We start from the raw sequence: 20257 nt of genomic DNA on the forward strand, positions 1-20257 counted from the left end.
TCAGAGCTCTAGTTTGTGTGGCAACATATTGACTGGAGCCAAACAAAAATGAGGCAATATAATGATCCAGTCTAATGAAAGCATGCCCTGCACAGTAATTAAGACTAAGCAAATTAATAGCTGTGAAACTGATGGGCCTGGATAAGCTATTAAAGGTCAGGACGCTGAGGAACTTCTGTCTGATCCAAGTTATCTCTGTTCTGAATTCTAAGTCCTTTTGTTGTGATACAAAAACAGCCAGACTGAGCTGATCTGAGAAAGTGATTCACAGGAAAATATTATTTTGTGACGCAGGGAGAGATTGTGTCTCACTTCAGCCATTATTATGAGCCACTCTTAGAATGTGTCGTTGGGATCTTGAATTGTTATTCTTAAGTGTTTCACCCTACAGCATTATACAGTCAGTAAGTCATATTTAAATGAGTAATGGAACGAAATCAGTTTTCACTTCACATACTATATATGTTGCACATGTAGTACGTGCAGCCATGCACACACACATGCACCATATGCTAAGCTGCTTTAAAATTATACCCTTACATTGAACTGTAATGTCATGATGTACCTAACTAAATGGCAACCTAAGCCAAATGTATCTGAAATGGAGTGGACGCACAAGAAATGGAAGAGAGGGCATATAAGGGGAAGAAATGAGGAGTTTCTATGTTTGTCATCCCCACAGGGAGAAGAAAATGTATATGGTTCAAAGATGGAATTGGTTTAAAAGTAAGAAAAGAAGTGAGTTTGGAAGAGGACGAGTAAAGGGCAGTGAGGTGGAAAGGTAGAGAGAGATGGCGGGATGGAAAAGAGGAAAATTAAAGCTCATGGTGTGTTTCCCTTAGGGCATGGCATCACTTTTCTGTGAGATCTCTGTAATACTGTCCACACCCTGCAGACTGGAAGGGCCGGGAGTTAGTGCCTTTGGGCTTCCCCGTGTACAAGTGTGTATGTGTGGGAGCACATGCTCTTACAGGCCTGTGTACGCAAGCACAGACATGCATACCAATACTAATTGAATGGTTGTTTATGTTTTTCTGATAACTGCTTTTACATTTGAGCAGTTTGACTTCTGCTTTGTGTTCCCCTTTTGTTTGCTTTCTTTTTACGTGTGGTGCATGACTGTCCACTCTGTCTCCTGCTCCTCCACAGTGTGACTCTGGATAATTGTATGTGATTACAGGTGCACTGAGAAGAGCTTCAGAGTTTGATCCCAAATGTCTGCACTGCAGCTCTCTGAGGCCAGCTGCGAGACCCTGCTGTCAGGCTGGACACATGAGGAGCTGACCGGCATGAGACAAGGTGGAGCTCTTCGGATTAACTGTCCACTTTGTTGCCACAGGGATGACACTCAGCAGGAGCTAAGAGATCAAGCATACACATGCACAAAGAAAGTAAAACAAACAAAAAAATCATAGACCCGCAGGCTGCACCCTTTCTGCCCAGTCCACACAGCGACCCTGAAAGCACTGGTTATATTTTCCCTTTTCTTACTTCAATAGCCTTGCTCTCTCTGCTTTATCACTTACTTTTCTTCATTCTCCAACCATAAAAGAGCCACGAAAGCCCAGACTGTGATTTTCACACCCCTTTCTATCTGCTTGGCTCACTAAAAAGTGATCCCACTCTACGGCGATCCTCCCTTTCTCCCACCGGTGTTACACTTATCCCCACATCCCTCCCTGTCTCTTTGAGCCTGTTACAGGTGTGACCTAACTCCTTACAATTCCCTCCTCATTTCCTTACTCGCTCCCTTTTTTCACATGAAAGGCTTTCTGTTACCCTCAGTTCACCCTCATCTCTGCTCTTTCTTCTCAGTGCACCCTCACCCTCTCTTTTAGCCCCAGGAGATATCTTGGATAACAGGTGGAGCCACTGGTTTTGGGGGATCAAGTTTCCATCTGCCTGAAATGCAAGAATGCAGCATCACCCTGGGCTACAATGAAACGAAACAATAAACTACACACAAAGAGAGGCTCACGAACCATCCAGTGAAGCCATTACAAGTGTGTTCGATTAGAAAAGTGGAACTCTATTCATTCAGTTTATTAGCTTTTAATGTTGTGCCTTACTCTGTAATTATTTTTCTCAGAAATGTGAGAAAAACAAGAGGCAGATAAAGAAGTCAGTATAATTCCTGTGCACAATTGCATTGAAGCACATAAGCATGAGTGGACACACACACACACACACACACACACACACACACACACACAGATGAATATCTTCAGGTTCCACGGAGCCTTGGTGTCACATTATAGTGGCAACCAAAGCCTCAACACAAAGACAGCCACATTATCTCTTTATGTTTCTACACACAGCAGATAATGTATGTGATATTGATGGAGACTATGCCGTCTGCCTAGGTGTGGCATGCATGCTGTGTTTAAGCGTGATTCATATCCAGCAGCCTGCAGCAATTACATGATGGTGAAAGAGCAGTTTACAAAAATAATCCTCAACCAAAAAACCTATTGTGCTGATGGGAACAAGAGTTAAAAAAGCAACAAGAATAGGCAATTGATGCTGTTAGTCAGTGTCCCACAGCTATGCTTAGAAATGTCGGTCTCTCTTGCTCTCTGTCTGCAGCCACTTTCCCATTGTGTGTACCCTCCCAGCACTCCACTGCTATGACAGGTCAGTTAATATTGACATTATCTCCTTCCACCACGATGACAGCTCGAGCGGCTGGAAGCCGCTCATTAGCTCTGCATGGGCTCATATGTGTGCCTGTGTGTTTGATGGGTGTGTGTGCGCGTGCACGGCTGTGTTGATTGCCGGGACAGAAGTCATTAGCCTAGTCAAACAGGTGTTAAAGAGACAGGGGACGGTCCCAATGTTTGCCTCTGAAAGAATAACAGAGATTGGTGTCATCGTTAAGCCCGATCATAGAGCCCTCTATGCAGGTCATCTCACTGCTGCACTGTGAGTGTGTTGAAGAGAGAGTGGGAGCAGTGTGTGTGTGTGTGCGCATGCGTGCGTGTGCACTGGACAGACAGAGGGTGGGTGAGAGCAGCAGAGAGACAGAGATTTGTCGAGCAGATGTAGCGAGATGTGTTGAGATGGATGTTCATGCACATGTCAGGTTAGATATTCATCTGAGGTGAACTTACATGATGAATATTGTGTGTCCAGTGTGTGTGTGCGTGTTTGCATGTGTTCCTAATTATGTGTGGCTCTCTGTGGGTGGGAAGCCATAACAGGATGCTTTGGTGATAGAGGCCAATAGATGGATTGAGGGTAGAAAATGCAGTAGTAATTGTACTGGATACACAGGTAATTGGAAGCTAAATTGGCTTCAGAATTAGAACCAGTGAGCACTCAGTCAGTCTGTGTATTGGAACCAGATAAGCTACTATGTGTGTGTGCATGTGTGTATGTGTGGGTGTGTAGGCGTGTGGGCACATTTCTGTTGAGAGACAGAAGGGGAAATATATAGGCTTGAATGACTAATAAGAACTGGACACATTACAAAACAAGCCCAGCCATGTTATGCAAAATTAATGCTTGAAGAAATGATTCCAAGGCGCTCTGGGTTTTATTTCAAAACACTTAGTTTTATTAGGTCTGACATTTATTGGAATTTATTTTGAATTAACTGTTTGTGTATGCTCCTGGGAGCTCTTGGTAAGGATGATGGGTATTGATAATGGTTCATTTTTGACCTTGGGAACACAAATTTATAATAAAATGTTGTAAACTTAAGAACTCAAGGTACACTTACTAGGTTTTTCCAGAGCTTTTGGTTGTTTCTTATGGCTTTGGAGATTTGATAAGTAGTTAGGTATATGGTCGCATCAACACAGCTGAGGCTGCCTGACAGTAAAATGTAACTGTGGGTCATAATAAGCTGCTTGCACTGATGATCTATGGGCTTGTTTTTTACAGGAGGAAAATCTTGGATGGTGATGAGGGCTGAGAGAAGCACTTAAATGGTCTGGACAAAGCAAGTAAGTGAACCTTAGCCGTAGAATATTTTATCACAAACAAGGATTTTACTGTTTTTTGTGGGGTTTTTTTCTGCCTCGCACATGCACTGAATATGAGTCAAATATTTAGATTCATCAGAGATCATTTACAGTTATTTGCTGCAAACAGTTTTGTGTATTCAAATGGTCTTTTTGCATTTAAGTTATTTGCAATTTGTTGATCACAAGCAGCTTCTTCAGTTCAGTAGAATAAAAAAATGTGATTTTAGGGTCAGTATCTCCCCACTGTTATGCTCTTAAGAGATATGACATGTTTTGATCACTTCAGTAAGTTTTGTAACGTTAGACTGAATGATCAACATTTTTTGTGTTTGTGGTGTTCTGTGTATGTTTTCCTTTTTGCTGTGTATTTGAGGAAGACCCAGGGATAGGCATTGCAAACTAAGATGTTCCTTTAGTTACTGAGCAGTATGGGTATATCTTACACAAATAAATGAACTGGATTTGAAACCTTCCTCCAAAATCATTACTTTTTACAGGGTTTTTATCGAACATAATCTAGCCTAATATACCACGGGGTAAAATATGGAAAACTTATTACCTATGAACATTTCCCTTTACGAATTTCTTGCCTTCTTTCAATTTATGATTCGTCAGTTCTGCAGAATATTTTCCCCTCCAGCTAAACATGTTAAAATGCTGCTTACATTCATTCACATAACATTACTGCAAGATCCGTGACCTGCCTCCACTGGAACAGGACAGGGACTAGGAAAAAATACATGAGACCGTTTTATTATAAATGTGGGCTCTCAGTGGGAATCTGAAACCAGTGAGAAACGGTTTGAAGAAAGTGAAAGCGGAGGTCAGAGGTGGGCAGGGGCGTCATTGTATTTAGAGCATGGTAATATATTCCATTTCAAAAATACCTTGCTCAAACTCAAGGGCACTGCACAAAGTGGGACAAAAGGCTGTTTTTTAAATTTAAAAAAAAAAAAAAAAAACATGGTTGCAAACAAATTAATGTAACTGCAATAGAAGAGACAAAAACCATAACTGTGTCACAGCAAGCTTGAAGGATGTGAAAATGGTGATATCAGATGGTGGTATCATAGCAACTGGCAGATGTCCAAAGTTTAGAAGAAGTCTACCACTGTCTCTAAACAGGTTGCCGCTTGCCTGGTGTGGAGATAGGTGGGGTTAGGTGACTGAGGGGGCGACAAGGAGGCCAAGATCCAAAGGTGTAAAGACCACTGGGTGGGCAGATGAGGGTGGAACAGGTCAGCCAGGTGTGCGGTTGCTCAACTTTTAGCACCTTGCAGGTGAGGGTAATAATCTCAGAGGAAAGTCAGAATCTGAGACAGTGGTACTGTTGCAGAGTTTTAGCACTGGCAGCCGAGCAGCAAGATGGCTGATGCAGAAAACCATTAAAGGCCTTGCTATTTCCACAACACTGAATTCTCTGTTAGAATTTGTGATAGAAATACAAGTGAGTGACAAAACCAACTGAAAGTGTCTCAGTAAGGTGTTGGGCTGAGTTTTGAAGATGAGGATGGAGAGCACTGTCACTCCAAAATGTCCCATACTATAAGTGTAGAGCAGGGCTGAGATTCTGGCCTGTATTTATCAAAATGGTTGCTTGTAGTAGTGAATCTATAGAGAATTATCACCCAAATCTTCAGCTCCCCTAAGCTTTACAGTGCTTTATAGTAATAAAGAATAGTTTCAGCTCATTGTGTAGCTTTTCAGTCCACAATTTCACTGTTCTGGTTCAAATCTCACTGCTCACTTAATGTCATTTCTGACCTCAGCAGGCAGCAGGTTTCAGAGAAAAAACTCTAAAATCCCACTGCACACTACCTGCTCAGTACCAAACAGCAGGGAGACACAGTTAGAGAGTAGCTGGTGAACACACTGGAGGATTTAACTAAATAGCCAGATATATTTCCCTCAGGATTTGGTTGAGACCAAACAAACAGAGCTAAAAGAGAATGAATGTTGGACTTCAGATGACCAGAGCATGACAGCAGATGAATGGTAATGTTGTTCTATCACTGCTGGATATTTAAATATCATTCATGAAGCAACTTACTCCTACTTAAAATGTAAGATTAACCCCTTAACAGCAGCTTCCAAGTGGTCACATGATAATTACAAGTATTCTCAAAGCAGATTTAACCAATAAGGTTAATGCAGTAGTGGAAGTATGTTTACTCAAATACTGTACTAATGTACAATTTTGAAGTACTTGTACTATAATTGAGTATTTCCATTGCATGCTACCTCATACTACATTTCAGTGGCAGATATTGTACTTTTTACTGTAGTTTTATTTTAAAGCTTTAGTTCTAGTTATTTTCCAGATTCAGATTATTACTACAAAATGTGTTCAACAATAGGTACTAGCACTTTAAGTATATTTTCATGCTAATACTTTTGCACTTTTACTTAAGTAAAACGTTTAATGCAGGGCTGTTACTTGTAATGGAGCATTTCTACACTGTGTTATTGCTACTTCCACCTCTTCTTCCACCGGTGATCAACATGTAAAATAAACAATAAATATTTCTAACATACAAACTGGGATTAACAAATAGGAAATTGGGCTAAAACTACCCGCTGGGTTATCCATATTGCTTCAGAAAACAGAAATAATAATATATTCTGATACTGACAGTAATTTTAAACTAGAACATGGGGATATTGGTGATTTAATGTGGAGTCCAGAGCAGTCTCTGTGGTTTGGTGCTGCAGATTGAATAGCAGAACACTTTCATGGAAACTTTAAGGAGCATCATGGCCACTTTACTGGAAACAGAGCATTGGAAGCCAATTGCCAAATGAGCCTGGATGGAAAGATAAATGGATGTGCTGAGGTGAAGGTGCTTGAGGAGAGTGCGTTGGGGACAGCTAGACAGCATGGGGAGACTATTTGGCCACTCAGGGGATGGAAAGTCTGTCTCTGTGGATTTATTGAGGCAATAAAAGATAAGGTCACTGTGTTGTAGGCTTTAATATTAATGTGCCATTTAATGACCCTCACCATGGAAGAAACTAGGTTATCACTAGTACTAAGATATAGCTCCAGGCAGTTATTTTGTAATGAAGCAAGTGCCTGGGTGTGTAGCTGGACCACCAGCAGTACTTCAGAGAGTTCCTCCATCGTCAAATAATGTATAGTCAAATTTCTTTGAAGTAAGCAAAGTGGAAAAAAGTCCTCAGGCTTTACCTTTGTCTTTGTAGTCCAGCCTACCACCACTGACTACTGACACACAATTTCTCTATTTTCATTGTTTTAGTAGAACATAAAAGCTGCAAAAATGATTATATAGAATAAAAAACTGAACAAGCAAGGTCACCGAGTTTGCAATTTCAGTTTTTGCTTCTTCCAAGTGGCCGGAAATGCTGCCATGGTTGCCACAGAGGATGAATAACAGTAAAAGGGTAACAAGGAGGGCTGGGGCTCTCAAACTTAGGCTGTTTCACCTGTACACACATACAATACAATTTCTGCATTCACTCAGCAGAGAATAAGGATATAAATACAATAATGCAGGCTTAAAAACAAATAGAACGTATTAAGATTTTTAACAATGAGGAATGAGGGCAAGACAAACCACATACACAAAAGCCAGCAAAAGCAAATGCTATTACTCTCCCTTGCTGCACTATAACCACAAATTCTCCTTTGAGTAATACATAATAAAATAGCTAGCAATATGAAGCTCCTGGAAAACTATAAAAGATTGATTTTGTTATCTATTCTGGCAGAAAAACTTGTAATAACTTCTTCTCTGTCTGGGGGATCTGGGGGTTTGGGGGCGCCCTGCACTACACTCTCAGTGCTTTGCGTTGCTTCCCGCCCCCTGGTTCGGACTGTCCAATAGGAAGAGCAGGAGCACCCGGCTCGACCAAATCAGCAACAAGGGATGATAGTGAATAGAAGTTTAGTTTTTGAGTTTGGGATAGATCGAGGGGGAGAGATTAACGGAGAAACTGAGCCAGTCGTGGTCATATGAGTGGAAAAAAGTACATCCAAGGCTCAAATATTTTGACTGTTTGCTTTCACAAAAGTCTCCAAACAGCAGTCGAGTCAGTCTAAAAAAAAAAAAGAAAACCCTCTCTCTCTCGCTCTCCCCCGAGCCTGTGTCGCGGAGAGCAGGGTGGCAGGTGTTCAGTGGAGGGATACGCATCGCCTCAGTTGGCTCCCCAAGCCTCAACAGGGTGCCGAGACACGGAGGAGACACGTTGCCAACTGGGGACAAAAACTCCCGTGTGTGAGTACGAACGGACAACGATAAGACAAGTAACGGCTTTTTTCCTCCTCCCGGATGGACTGTTGCTGCGGAGAGCCGTTGAAGACTCTTGGATTTAAAAAAGCGAAAGGCTCCGGTGTCGCAGTGAGAGTAACATTACCGTCTCCGTGTAACGGCCGTTTTTCAGTTGAAACCGACAGTTACTTTAATGTAACCCCTTGTACCTAAAGGTAAAAAACTCTAGGTTGTTGTTGAGAAACTTAATAGAAAACGTAACGTGTGTATGTGTCTTTTGGGCTAACCTGTTGTGTCATTTTTCCGTGTAATTGGAGACGCAGCGCGTTTACCGCAAGTTAGCCTATCTGGTATCCGAGGGAAAGAGTCGCCCTTTCTGGGGAGAGTGGTGGACGATTTCGACCCAAGACGACTTTAGAGTTAACGGTTAATTAGGATATCTAACTTGTACTCAGATAACAGACTGCAGCCCTCGCTTCTCCATCACCACACTTGGAAAAGACTCGGGAGGAGAGCTCTTTCCAGTTTGTTTGCAGACAGAAACCAGGGGGGTATTCACAGAATCAATTACTGAATTGATTTTTTTGGAGCGTACACACACATACACACACGGGGGAAAAACACGGATGGATAATTTACGTGTTTTGTCGAATCTCTGTTAATACGACCACAGTCCAAACAGTCAAATGATCCGCGGGACAAATCCCCCGTTGAAGACATCAAAACAAGTGCGGATTTGAGGTCGATAGCATAGAATAAGCCGATAAGTCTAAAACACACTCAGATGTATTAATTCCGTGCTCGGATCAATCCAAATGAAAATGAGGTATCACAGGGCGCAGAAACACAGCAGACTCCGCCACAGCAGATAGAGATTTACCGTGCCGTTACACCGTTTAGCTAGACTAGTGAGGGAAAGTCTCTCTGTTGGTGAGGCGAACCCCCCTTCTCCTCCTTCTCCGCCTCCTTTTCCTCATTCTCCCGCTGCCTGCCGAGTTTTGGACACCGGAGCGGGGGTGGGGTGGGGGGGACCTTGCCGCCAGTGACAGCGGTGAACTCCCGGAGCTCGGATCTTCGCTTCCCGGGGAAAGCGGCGGAGCTGCCACGGTGCTGACTCCCGTTCTTTGGAGAGAGAGTTGCAGCAGCAACAGCAGCAAAGCGCAAGCGGACACTGTTGGTCTCCTCTTCCCGCACGATGAAACCGGGAATCAGCTGTCCCGATGGCTCCCCGGAGCGTGTGGAGGGACCCGCATCAGGGTGCCGGCAGATGAGGATGATGGTGGCGACCGGGACGACCCGGAGCGGGAGCCAGTGTCTGCCTCTCTTTCTCTTGCTTCTTCTCTGCAGCAGCTGCCACATGTTGCACGGCCAAGGTAAGAGCTGAACTCCCGAGAGTCCTGGGTTCAAATGTCAGATGGTGAATTAAATAATATTTACATTTATGTATTTATTTAGACTTAGCAGTCATACTGTGGGTGTTTGACCGGCACAAGTGTGTATTGTGTTAAGTGTATAGTCTGAAAGAACCCACTGACAGACTCATTTGTCACTGGGACCATGGTGAACAGGGGAAAAGTGAGATGATGACTCTTAAACTGGAAACAAGGGTGTGATTTATTAGACCAAGCATAACAGTTTGTCTAATAGTTAGGATGTGTCTATGTCCCTGCAGGAGGGGAATAGAGGGGTGGTGGTGCTGCTGTTTTTATTAGACCAGCAACATTGCTTTTTATACATTAAGTCAGGTTGATTGTTTGTGTGTGGCAGACACAGAAGGAGGGGGTGAGGGGACCTACTACAGTGCATGTGCAAATTATTGTTATTACTATGATGATGCATAGATTGCAGGATGATGATTGTAAGATTAAGGTATTGAGGATGTGTATGGGGGGTGTTACAGCTCCCAAGCATTGATAATCCCCCTCTTAGTCAATGACCTGCTTAACTACAGCTCTCAGTGTGGCACAGAAGCACACAAATGCACAAACACATAGACACATGTAAATGCACACAGTGTATTGAATTAAGTTGCCTCCTATGAGTCTAGTATTAACCCTGTTGCACTGGCAGGTGTCCAGATTAGTGTGTGTGTGTGTGTGTGTGGCTTGTGGTTGCAGAACGTTACTGTGTGTAGTAGTTGTTGAATACAGCAACATGAAAGTAGACAGATATGATGAGATATCGATTCCTGGCCAAAGCTGTTTGTGGAAATTGTGTGTTGCCATGTAACTTTCATTTATGTACTTTTTTCTTGTGTGACTATAGAGAGATAGATGGAGAGAAACTGTGGATATTTGTGTGTTTCTGTGTGTGTGTGTGTCTGTGTGTGCATGTACCTCATGGGATCATGTCAGAGTGGCAAAACAAAAGCACGGAAAAGGTCAGGCTGGTGTCGGCACACAGTTTTCTCTGGGTCACAGATGGTGTGGTGGGCAGAAGGGGTCATGTGGAGGAGGGGGTCTTAGGAATGTCTGTGCATGCATGTGTATGTGTTTGAGGTGGGAGCGAGCTATTTGTGAACGCATGGAGAATGTGTGTATGTGTGTGCTGTTTAAGTGCAGGAAAATGTCTGTGTGAGTGTGAAGGAGGGAGCATGGGGAGGAGGGAGAAAGTCAGGAGGAGGGAGGCAGTGTGGTGAGGAGGAGAAGGAGGTGGTGTGAGAAGGAGCAGAGGAGGGAGAGGGGAGTGGCAGGGAATAGGGGGTGAGAAGAAAAAAATGGAGTTGGGGGGTGTGTGGAGGGGTATGTGTGTGTGTGTGTGTGGTGGTGGTGGTGGTGGTGGGGGGGGGGATCGAAAGGGAATGCGGCGCACCGTGCTTGTCACTCAGAAAGCTGTGCCTGCAGTTCAATCGATGATGACGGTATGACAACACCTCTGTGTGTGTCAAAAGTTGCTCTCCTCTCCCTTCTTTTCCCAGTCATCACACTCACCGTCTTCCCTCCCTCCATCCCTCCCTCCCTCCTGGCTGTTGAGGAGGAGGTGGGAGACGGTGAGAGATGGTGTGGCTGCAGAGTCAGCTCCTTCCGTCCTCCCTCTAATGTCAAGGTCTCAACAGCGGCACCCAAGTTACCACCCTCCACCCTTAAACCCAGCAGCCCCTTTCCAGCTGTCTTGGCTCAGAGAAGGGGGTGGTGGTGGGGGATAGCTCGGTGGTGGGGGTGGTGGGGGGTGCCCTGCTGAGAAACGTCCATACCTCGGGATGGCTGGCAGGGGCTGTGTTTGTACACGTGTGTGTGCTGGGGGTGAATTGGGAATTAGTAAAGCAGATTCAGGATGAGGCTGCTGGAGGGGGCGGCGGTGGAGGAGGTGGGGTTATTGATTTGATTCGCTGTGCCAGGCGGCCAATCGAAGGCTGTAGATTTTCCAGGTTCCGACCCCTCTATCCCCAGCATTTATTAGGACGTTTTATTTTAGGAGGAAAAGGATGAAATTCATGAGCCAAGGTTGATCCTCTTGATCTCTCCCCGTCTCTCTCTCCCTTGCCCTCCCCCTCCCCCTCCTCCCCCCTCTGTCCCTCTCCCTCTTTCAATCTCTCTCCCTCCTTCTCTCAGTCAATCGATGCCCACACCCCTCCTCATAAATGCGAGGCTTTATATGAGCCAACTCTCGTCTCTGGGAGCACATTTAAATAAGCTCATCGATCTTTCATTTTAGAGTTTAAGTGACGGCAGCATTTTACTGTCTCCTCCTCCTCTTCTTCCTCTCCCCCCTTCCTCCGACTCTCATCTGCTCACCTCTCCACTCTCCCTTCTTTATTCATAACTTACCCTCACCCCCCACCCAGACCAAACTGCCAACTGCCTTCCTGTCACTGAGTGGGTTCTGCTCCACAGCTGTTTGACTGATTCACATTTCCAGCATGGATATAGACAGAGCCTCATTCTAGACTTTAAATTCTGAGCGAAGTCATGGATGGGTCACATTCAGTGTGTTTCAAAATGTAAATGTTATGCTACATCACCAACAGGCAGGGTCCAGAATGTTGATTTTCAACGTGATTTTCAAACATTTTTCTAAAACCAAATCGCACGGGACCATGTAATACTTTAAATTACATTAAAACATAAAAATGCCTAAAGTCAGAGAAGGTTCACATAACAACAGAGATATGAACCATTAGGTCTGTAATACATAGAATGGAAAATGATTTTGTCCCAGTTGCTAATGTGGATAATGATAATGGTCTATAAGTAGCCAAAGTATAATGAAAAAATACCGCCTGCCTTCATTATTGCTACCCTTGCCCAAGGTAATTGCATTAAAATGTGGCTCGAGCATCCCAGCTGTTAAACCACTGCACTTTCCTCTAGTCTGAAAAAATAAATTGCAGGTCACAATTTTCAGGGCTTTTACTAAAGTTTGGTTTGCCTATCATGACTTTGGAAGTTGCCTTCCGGTTCAAGTAGGCCAAGCAAAGTTTTGTGTCGCCATGCTGTCCCACTTAGTGGATCTATCAGTGTGATTAGGTTTGATATGACACATGTCATTGGCTCTGCTAAGCCAGAGCTTGATGCTGATTGGACCACTGGGCATGGGTAAATGAACCGAGGCCACCGATCTGACATTTGGATGGTGGGCTGTGGGCTTGGAGAGTTTTGAGCGTGGTGTCAAAAATCCAAATCAAACAGACAAGCATGCAGCTTACACATGTGCACACCCACACGCACAAATACACGCACGGAGTCCTTCTCTCTCATCAATGTCAACCAGTTAAAGCTGATGTGGAAATTTGCTTAACCATGTTGTAATGAGGAGAGGGTACATTAGAAGCCCCGTCTAACTGATTATCGTCGTCCACGCTGCACAACCTTACCATGACTTTTCCACCTACTTGACACTCTCATGGATCTTATTCACATTTTTTTTTTATCATTATACTGATGGTCTGACTCTCTCTGTGGCGACCTTTGCTTGCAGCTTGGGAAAAACAATATTTTTAGACGAGTTGTGGAGCAATTTGTATTAGTGGCTGTTTGTCACCCAAAGTATTGTAGCATTGGGCCTTTACTTTGGCATTGCAACGTGAGGCTTCTGATGTATTTTAAATTGTAAATTTAGTGCTAGTTACAAAACAGTTATACATACTTTCTTTGCACTCAGCAGTTTAATCTCACAGCAGAGTAACTCAAATTCTGGAGGCCTCAGGTGAGACTTAGGAGTCTGATGGATTGTGTGTGTGTGTGCATGTGTGTTGGAGAAAGGTAGAGGAAACAATGGACGAGAAGACCTTGTGTGTGTGTGTGGGTAGGAGTGTGTGATAGATGTCAGGTTAGCCAGGTCTAAGAGGAAGTGAGGTCCCTGGTCGACTCCCTTATTTCCTGTCTGTCAGGAGGAACAAATCACCACACTTACACAGCCACCTGACACACTGCGCTCTGTGTGTGTACCTGGCTGTATGTTTGAGAGGGACAGAGTTTGTGCTCGTCTACCTGTCTCTGTGTGCACCGGGTATGTGAAGGAGCTTTTAGTCTTGACAGGACTGCAGACTACATACAGTAGGTGTTGCTGGCAGGTGTGTATTTGTGTCAGTGCATGTGTGTGTATGTGTGTGGTGTGTGTCAGACTGTTGCTAACCCTCTATCAGTCCTAAGTGTTTTCTTCTCACAGCAGAAGAAGTGGCAGCTATAGAGAAGCAGCCAGAGTCTCCTAATGGAAAATAATCACCTGTGTGTATGTGTGTCTGTGAGAAGTGGTGTGTGTGTGTCCAGAGGAGAGTGAAGCAGGTGCACCTACCCCATCTTCTTTAGTTCAAACACAAACTTGTAGTAGGTGATATGACTCTTTTTGGTGAGTGATTAGTTGGGCTGGTGAGGTCATTTAAAGGTCAGTTGGGATCATGTTTCCTTGTACAGCAGTATTACTATTACTGTGGTCACTTCAAAGGCACAAAATATTACACATCAAATATATGACATCGATATAATTACGAGTAGCTCAGAGTGCGTGTGAAGTGTCTTCACAGTTGTGCGCTTCTGCCCAGTCAGAATAGTTTCCTATCTCTGTGAAAAGATGCATTTTATAGAAGTTTTCCTCAAAAACATCCATCAGAGCTTTGAAATATGAGCCAAGTGGGATACACTCTGGTCTCCCTCTGCCTTCCTCTCTGCCTTGCTTCTTTTTGCTCTTCATTTTTTTGTGTTTGTTCTCTCAGTATTGCTCCTCTTCTCTTCTTTTTGGTTTTCTGATTCTTTCTTCCCTCCGTGTCTCCCCATAAGGGACTAGAGAATCCATTGCTGCAGGCCACACAGGTGGAATGAAGGCTGTTTTGCTGTTTAGGCCTTGGTGTTTATTATGTAAGATAGGGGGGAGGAGGTTGCTATTGATCTGCTGTGTGTACGTGTGTTAGGAGTTAGGGGGTGGGGGTGGGGTGGGAAGGGGTGTATAGCACAAAAGCCTATCTTGTACTTTTCAAGATGGCTCTACAGCGAGACATCCGAATAAAGCAGAACGCTTGCAAAACATGAACTCTGCTGACTGACTGAGCTGCAAGATATCACAAAGCAAAAATACTGACAGACAGATATCAGGATTGATAGACAAACAGAAAGAGAGTGCATGCGTGTGCGCACACACACACACACACACACACACACACACACGCACGCACACACACACACACACACACACACACACATCCTCACAACTGTAGGTGAAGTTTAGATCCATGATGTCGACTTATAGTGGTTCCCCTTAGACTGGTGACAGTGTGTTGTGGCCTCCTGTTGTTTGGTTTAGTCTTGTATTTGCCCCTCTTAGACTCTCAGCTCATGAGCTGTACCGTTAATCTTTGATAATCGTGTTGCAGACTGAAGGACAGGCAGCTCTGACGAGCAGCTTTGGTGAAGTGCAAAGAGGAACTGATTCAGTGCAGTCATTGTAAAGAAGGGGCACTTTTCTTCGGATCTCAATCTAAAATCAGTGTTTTATTTTGTAATGTGGAATATGACACATTTGGCTTTAATGTTAAATACATTCATATATCTTGATATGTTGAATTAAACAACATGGTCACCTCCAAACCCAGGTTTCATGCAGTTTGCCTGAGGGCCATAGCTGCACCCAAAAGTAATGAAGTAATAATTTATTGTTTGAATGTGCTAAATAAGGCTCTCATTAAAACTGAGTCATGAAGAGTCAAAACAAGACTTTATAGTGGTTGCTGTACAAATTAAAGCCAGTTACACACTAATTTAATAAGACCTCTGGCTATTGTGAAAGCAGAATGGCTATGGGGAATTGAAGAAAGAAAAAATATTTTCACCCACCGTTGAGGAGTGACAGTGTGCTTGCTTAGCAACCTACGTGAATACCACAGACTAGAGTTATTAATTAAATGTATCAATGACGTGTTGTTCCTTCATGGGAATAGAACACATTTACTCGAAATGAAGAAAATTATAAAATAAATAAATTTCTAGTAAAGTAACTGCAAGAAGAATACTTAAGTTTCAAACCACATGGTGGTGAACTAACAAACTTGTGAGCTAAAGAGACATCTGACAAACTGACAAAAAATGAATTTTAATTTAAGCTCAGCCTCTCCTTTTTTCTTTGGTAAGTGTCAGTGGTGTCAGCACATAAATGCAAAAGAATTAGCATCTTTTCTCTGCCTATTTAGTATTTTATGAGAGTTCTGCATGTAAATGGAAATAGACATGTTTCAGTTTAACACAGTCCTATAATACGTCCTTACTACATACTACAGCCTCAGTCAACACTATACCTGTCCACAAAGATTCAGTACTATAAGCTTTACAAGGGCTTGGCTTTTGTGCTTATTATCATGTGTATATATAAAATACTATCCTCAGAAAAGTAATCAAATGTGCAAATGTTATGAAAAAAAGGCAGCCAAAACACTGACTAGCAATATAATACTTATTCATTTTCTGAATTGGTTGTTCTTTTTTATGGAATTTAATTTTGGCTGACTATTCATGCCTGAGACCTTTGGATATTTTCTTCCTACAGCAGCTGATAAAAAAAAAGAAGACATGAAAAGCAGGGAAACCAAAGGTGCCAGACGAAAAATAAACCACAATCACAAAAACACCTTGTCAAATGTGAAAGGGGTATAGAGTATGTATATTCAGAAATGTCAAAAAAACTCTCTCACATTGACACAATGGATTCTTGTTCGTGAGAATATTTTTATCTTGCATCACTGCTTTGTTCTTTTTTTTGTTGTGATAACCCAAATGTGATGAATCGTCCTTTTCTGAGTATTTTCAGTGTTTTTTAAAATAAGCTGCAGCCAGAGGAAGATGAGACAAGGACTAATAAATGAAACCAAACGCCACTGTGACAGTTTCATCATATGTAGTACATTTTATGGGGCTTAATGGTATTAAGAACTTTGAACCCAGTGGTAGCAATAAACAGTGTGAAGTTGTGTACAGCCAAATGCCTCTAAAAAGGACCACAGTCAGCCGCATGAGGATTAATCTCTAATCATGGCAATAATTACATGGGTCTCTTGTGTAAAAAAAAATGTTTGTGAACTTGTTTTGCCTCATATACTTCAGTTTGTGTACTGTATGTTCCACTCTCATATATTAAAGATGAGCATGTAATATACAGTATTTATCACCATGTTTCTTTTTCTCCAGACCTTCTTTTCCTTCCTATCAGAGGTCATGTCCACTTAGTAGTGAGATAGCTGTTGAGATTTTAGTTATTATATTTTCATGATTTTCTGAAGTTCAGGTTCATTTGACAAAGAGTGTGACAGCAATGGATGACTGAAAGGTAAAAAAAATTTCAGTGTGAAAATAAACTTTTAATTAAATTAATATAATAAGTTTTACATTTCATATCCTTCATCAGTAGTGTGATTTGACTATTCCTGTGCTACTGACTCTCATTCAAGATAGACAATTACAGACCTCAGTGAAAGTCTATTACAACATCTGCGGGCTATTATTAGAATGTTAGACTGTAATATGAAAATTACGTTTTTATTTTTTGCATAAACTGCTTGCCACGGCCTTCTGTTTGAAACAGGAAAATCAGGTTAAGAACAAACTAACACAATGATAAAACCAAGCTGCCGTGATCAAGAAGCGCTTTTGCACTGGATAAACTAGTGGGGTGGAGCTGATATTGTGAGCAATATATAATTTTCAAAGAAATATCTGGTCATACATGGCCCATGACCTGGTCTGGAAAGGGAATCAACATCACGTGCTGCCAAAACCCTTAAATGAAACCGACTAGATTCACTTCTCATCAGTAATGTGTACATTATTAGTTTATTGGAAGCTGTTATTCTACAGCAGATTGAACACACTGGAGGCAACACATGAGGAAAGCACTTATCTTTGTAAGTAATATCTCTGACAACCTGTAATATTAGAGACATGCATGCTGTGCCTAAATGTTTCCTGATAGTGCATGTACTGCATACACATTATATAAATAGAATAGATACAGACATAGTAATAATCACAAGTATATTCATGAAATATATTAATAAGCATGTCACATTCTCTTCTGTTTATAAATATTTTGACAGTTTATGCAAATATAACATTTTACCCACATATTACAGTCCATATGTTAAACTGTATGAGGAGAATATTGAGTATAGGGGTACTGAATCAGTTTAACATGATTTAAAAATTGGATTTATGGAAGGTAGTAACATTTATGATGCAGAAAAACCCCAGACTTCAGGTTCCTGTGACATACACAAGGTAATCTAGGAACAGATTTCTATTTACAGGAACAACTGGTGGAAATAAAATAGCAGGTGGCTGGAGATACATCAGAGAGAGAGACGCACACTCTCTCTCCTAACACCTGGGAAATGCCTTTTAAAACCCAGCCTTGTCCTGCCAGTCATTTAGTGGCAGCACTAGATTAGTTGAAGGCTCAAGAGCAGTCTTATAGTGAGGTGAAGGAGAGTGACTCTCTTTCTCTTGTCTGGCTTGTTTCAGTCAGTGCTGGGATTCGAACTGGCAACCTTCCAGTGGCTCATACCTGGGACTGTCTCTCTTTATCTCTGCACTCTTCCTCTGTTTATCTCCCTCTGCTTCTTTTCTTCCTCTGTGTCTCACTTTTCTTCTCTGCCTTCACTGGAGCCTGGGTGTGGAGTGTAGATTTTTCAGTGGAGGAAAATTTGATGTGCCCCCCGCCACCCCCCTTTGCTGTGCTCCACGTACCAAATGCACCTGGCTGAGGCTCTTTATTTGCTTGTGTGTGTTTTCATTGTGGTGCGGCCATCAAGCTATTTGAATGGGATCTTTGCATAGTGAATTGCCAGTCATGGAATATTACTGAGGTCAGGTGGGGTCGAGTAGAAGTACATCATTGTGTGTGTGTGTGTGTGTGTGTGTGTGTGTGGTGTGTGTGTGTGTGTTAGAGCAGCATTATTTACTTGCTCAATGCAAAGGATTTACCCTGCTGCAGGTGTGTGTTCTCAGCTTGATGCGTTTGATCTGCACAGGTGTTTGAGAGAGTGGTGTGTGTGTCCGCCTGTATGTGTGTGTGTTTTGTGCACACTTGTCTACGTATGGTGATTTATTCTATAGGCTCAGAGCTAAAAAGACCTTTTTTGATCTCATCTGGCAATAGGCAGGAAGCACTATACTGTATGTGTGTCTTGAGAGTGTGTGTGTGTCTGGCCAGAGGTTTTTAGCTAAGTCCTTTGATCCAAGCTAGAGGTGGGCATACCTCTGTTAGGAGCCAGCCAGCAGTGTGGAGACTTGGCTTGCACCACAGAAGTGTGTATATGTGTGCGTCTGTGTGAGTGTATGTAGGGCAAGTGTATGGCTGGAATCAAAGAGTGGTGGCTTGTGTTTGTACTGCATGTATATGAGGGTGCATTAGTGCCAAAAGCCTGCTGTTTTGCATGTTGGTGTCTGTCTACAGTAGTATAATATATCTTAATTCTGCTCAGTTTCCAGACTGATGGACAGGCCTGCTGCGAGTCCAGCTTTTGGCTCTGCCTTTTACACTGCTTGATATCTAAAATGGCTTGGAGAACATAATAACTTTTTTTGGAATGGTAAAGTGATATAAGTTCAAAGGAGGGTAGACTATAAAATTCACAAAATAATGCCCTCTTGAAGCAGACACTTAAACAGCACCAAATCAGTTTTCTTTCCATTTCCTGTAAATACACTGTGATGTGATTATGTCTCCCTGTCTGCCTCTGCACTGGGATTGGAGCCTCCTGTAAGGGACTGGTAGCTCATATATATTTCTAAACAGCGTATTTTTTAAAAAGATTGAATATTGGTTGGTGACACTGATTGGGAATTTAACTACATTCTTTTTATTTTATTACCACCCTCCCAGTGAGACCCCAATTTGAATGTGTGATTTAAGTATTTTGAACATTGGTACTGCAGTCGTAATTTTACATGTACACCCCAGTGCGTTAATTCCATTTCTGGAGTTCCATGCAGGGATAAGAGGCTTTCTGCAAAAATGAATCATTGCGTTAGTGCTGGCAGAGCACTGAAGTTGTGCACACCATCAGCTCTTATAATCATTAATCATATTCTAACAAACCACCAATCACTTTCTATCAAGACAATGAGGAAATCTTGACAGTCTCTCAGTCAGCTATGGATTATATTACTGGGTATAAATTCAGGTGGTTGTGCTGTCCACTTCTACCTGCTACTTTTCTCCCTTCACAGCCTCAGCCTGTTCTGCTTTCTTCACCCAAGTTCGCAGTTTACAGATATCACTGTTTTTCTGGTTCTGCTCTGCGTAACCCTCACTTCTGATCAGTCATGTATCTGACATAACAGAGTATAAAGGGTTTTAATGAACAATGCGTTGAAAAGGGATCTGGATCATAGCTAAAATCAGTTTAGCAGATCAGCTTAGTTTGTCAGCAGGATAGTGTTATAAATAAAATGTTCATACACAGTAGTTTTCCTTTAAAGGCAATTCTTTTTTTCTATATCTTTATATCTTTTTGCTCTTTGTCTGGATATATGCATGGCCTTGTAGCCTGTACATTGCATTTTCATCCATAGTCACTCAGGGAAATGTCTTTGATGTGTCTGTTCATCAGCTAGGGGCATCTTACAGACAGAAGTGGTA

General features: G+C 42.5%; 1 protein-coding gene across 2 annotated transcripts in view; it reads left to right on the forward strand.

The window, feature by feature from the left end:
- Positions 1-7718: 7718 nt before the first annotated feature.
- Positions 7719-20257, forward strand: part of sdk1b (sidekick cell adhesion molecule 1b) — a 218953-nt gene continuing 206414 nt past the window's right edge. For both annotated transcript variants that reach the window (XM_018684437.2, XM_018684438.2), the window contains exon 1: positions 7719-9570. In XM_018684437.2, the coding sequence (XP_018539953.1) occupies positions 9393-9570 (178 nt within the window). In that variant the 5' untranslated portion in view covers positions 7719-9392. The remainder of the gene's footprint in view (positions 9571-20257) is intronic.

This window comes from Lates calcarifer, linkage group LG5, assembly GCF_001640805.2.
Source record: "Lates calcarifer isolate ASB-BC8 linkage group LG5, TLL_Latcal_v3, whole genome shotgun sequence".
NCBI classification, from domain to species: domain Eukaryota; kingdom Metazoa; phylum Chordata; class Actinopteri; family Centropomidae; genus Lates; species Lates calcarifer.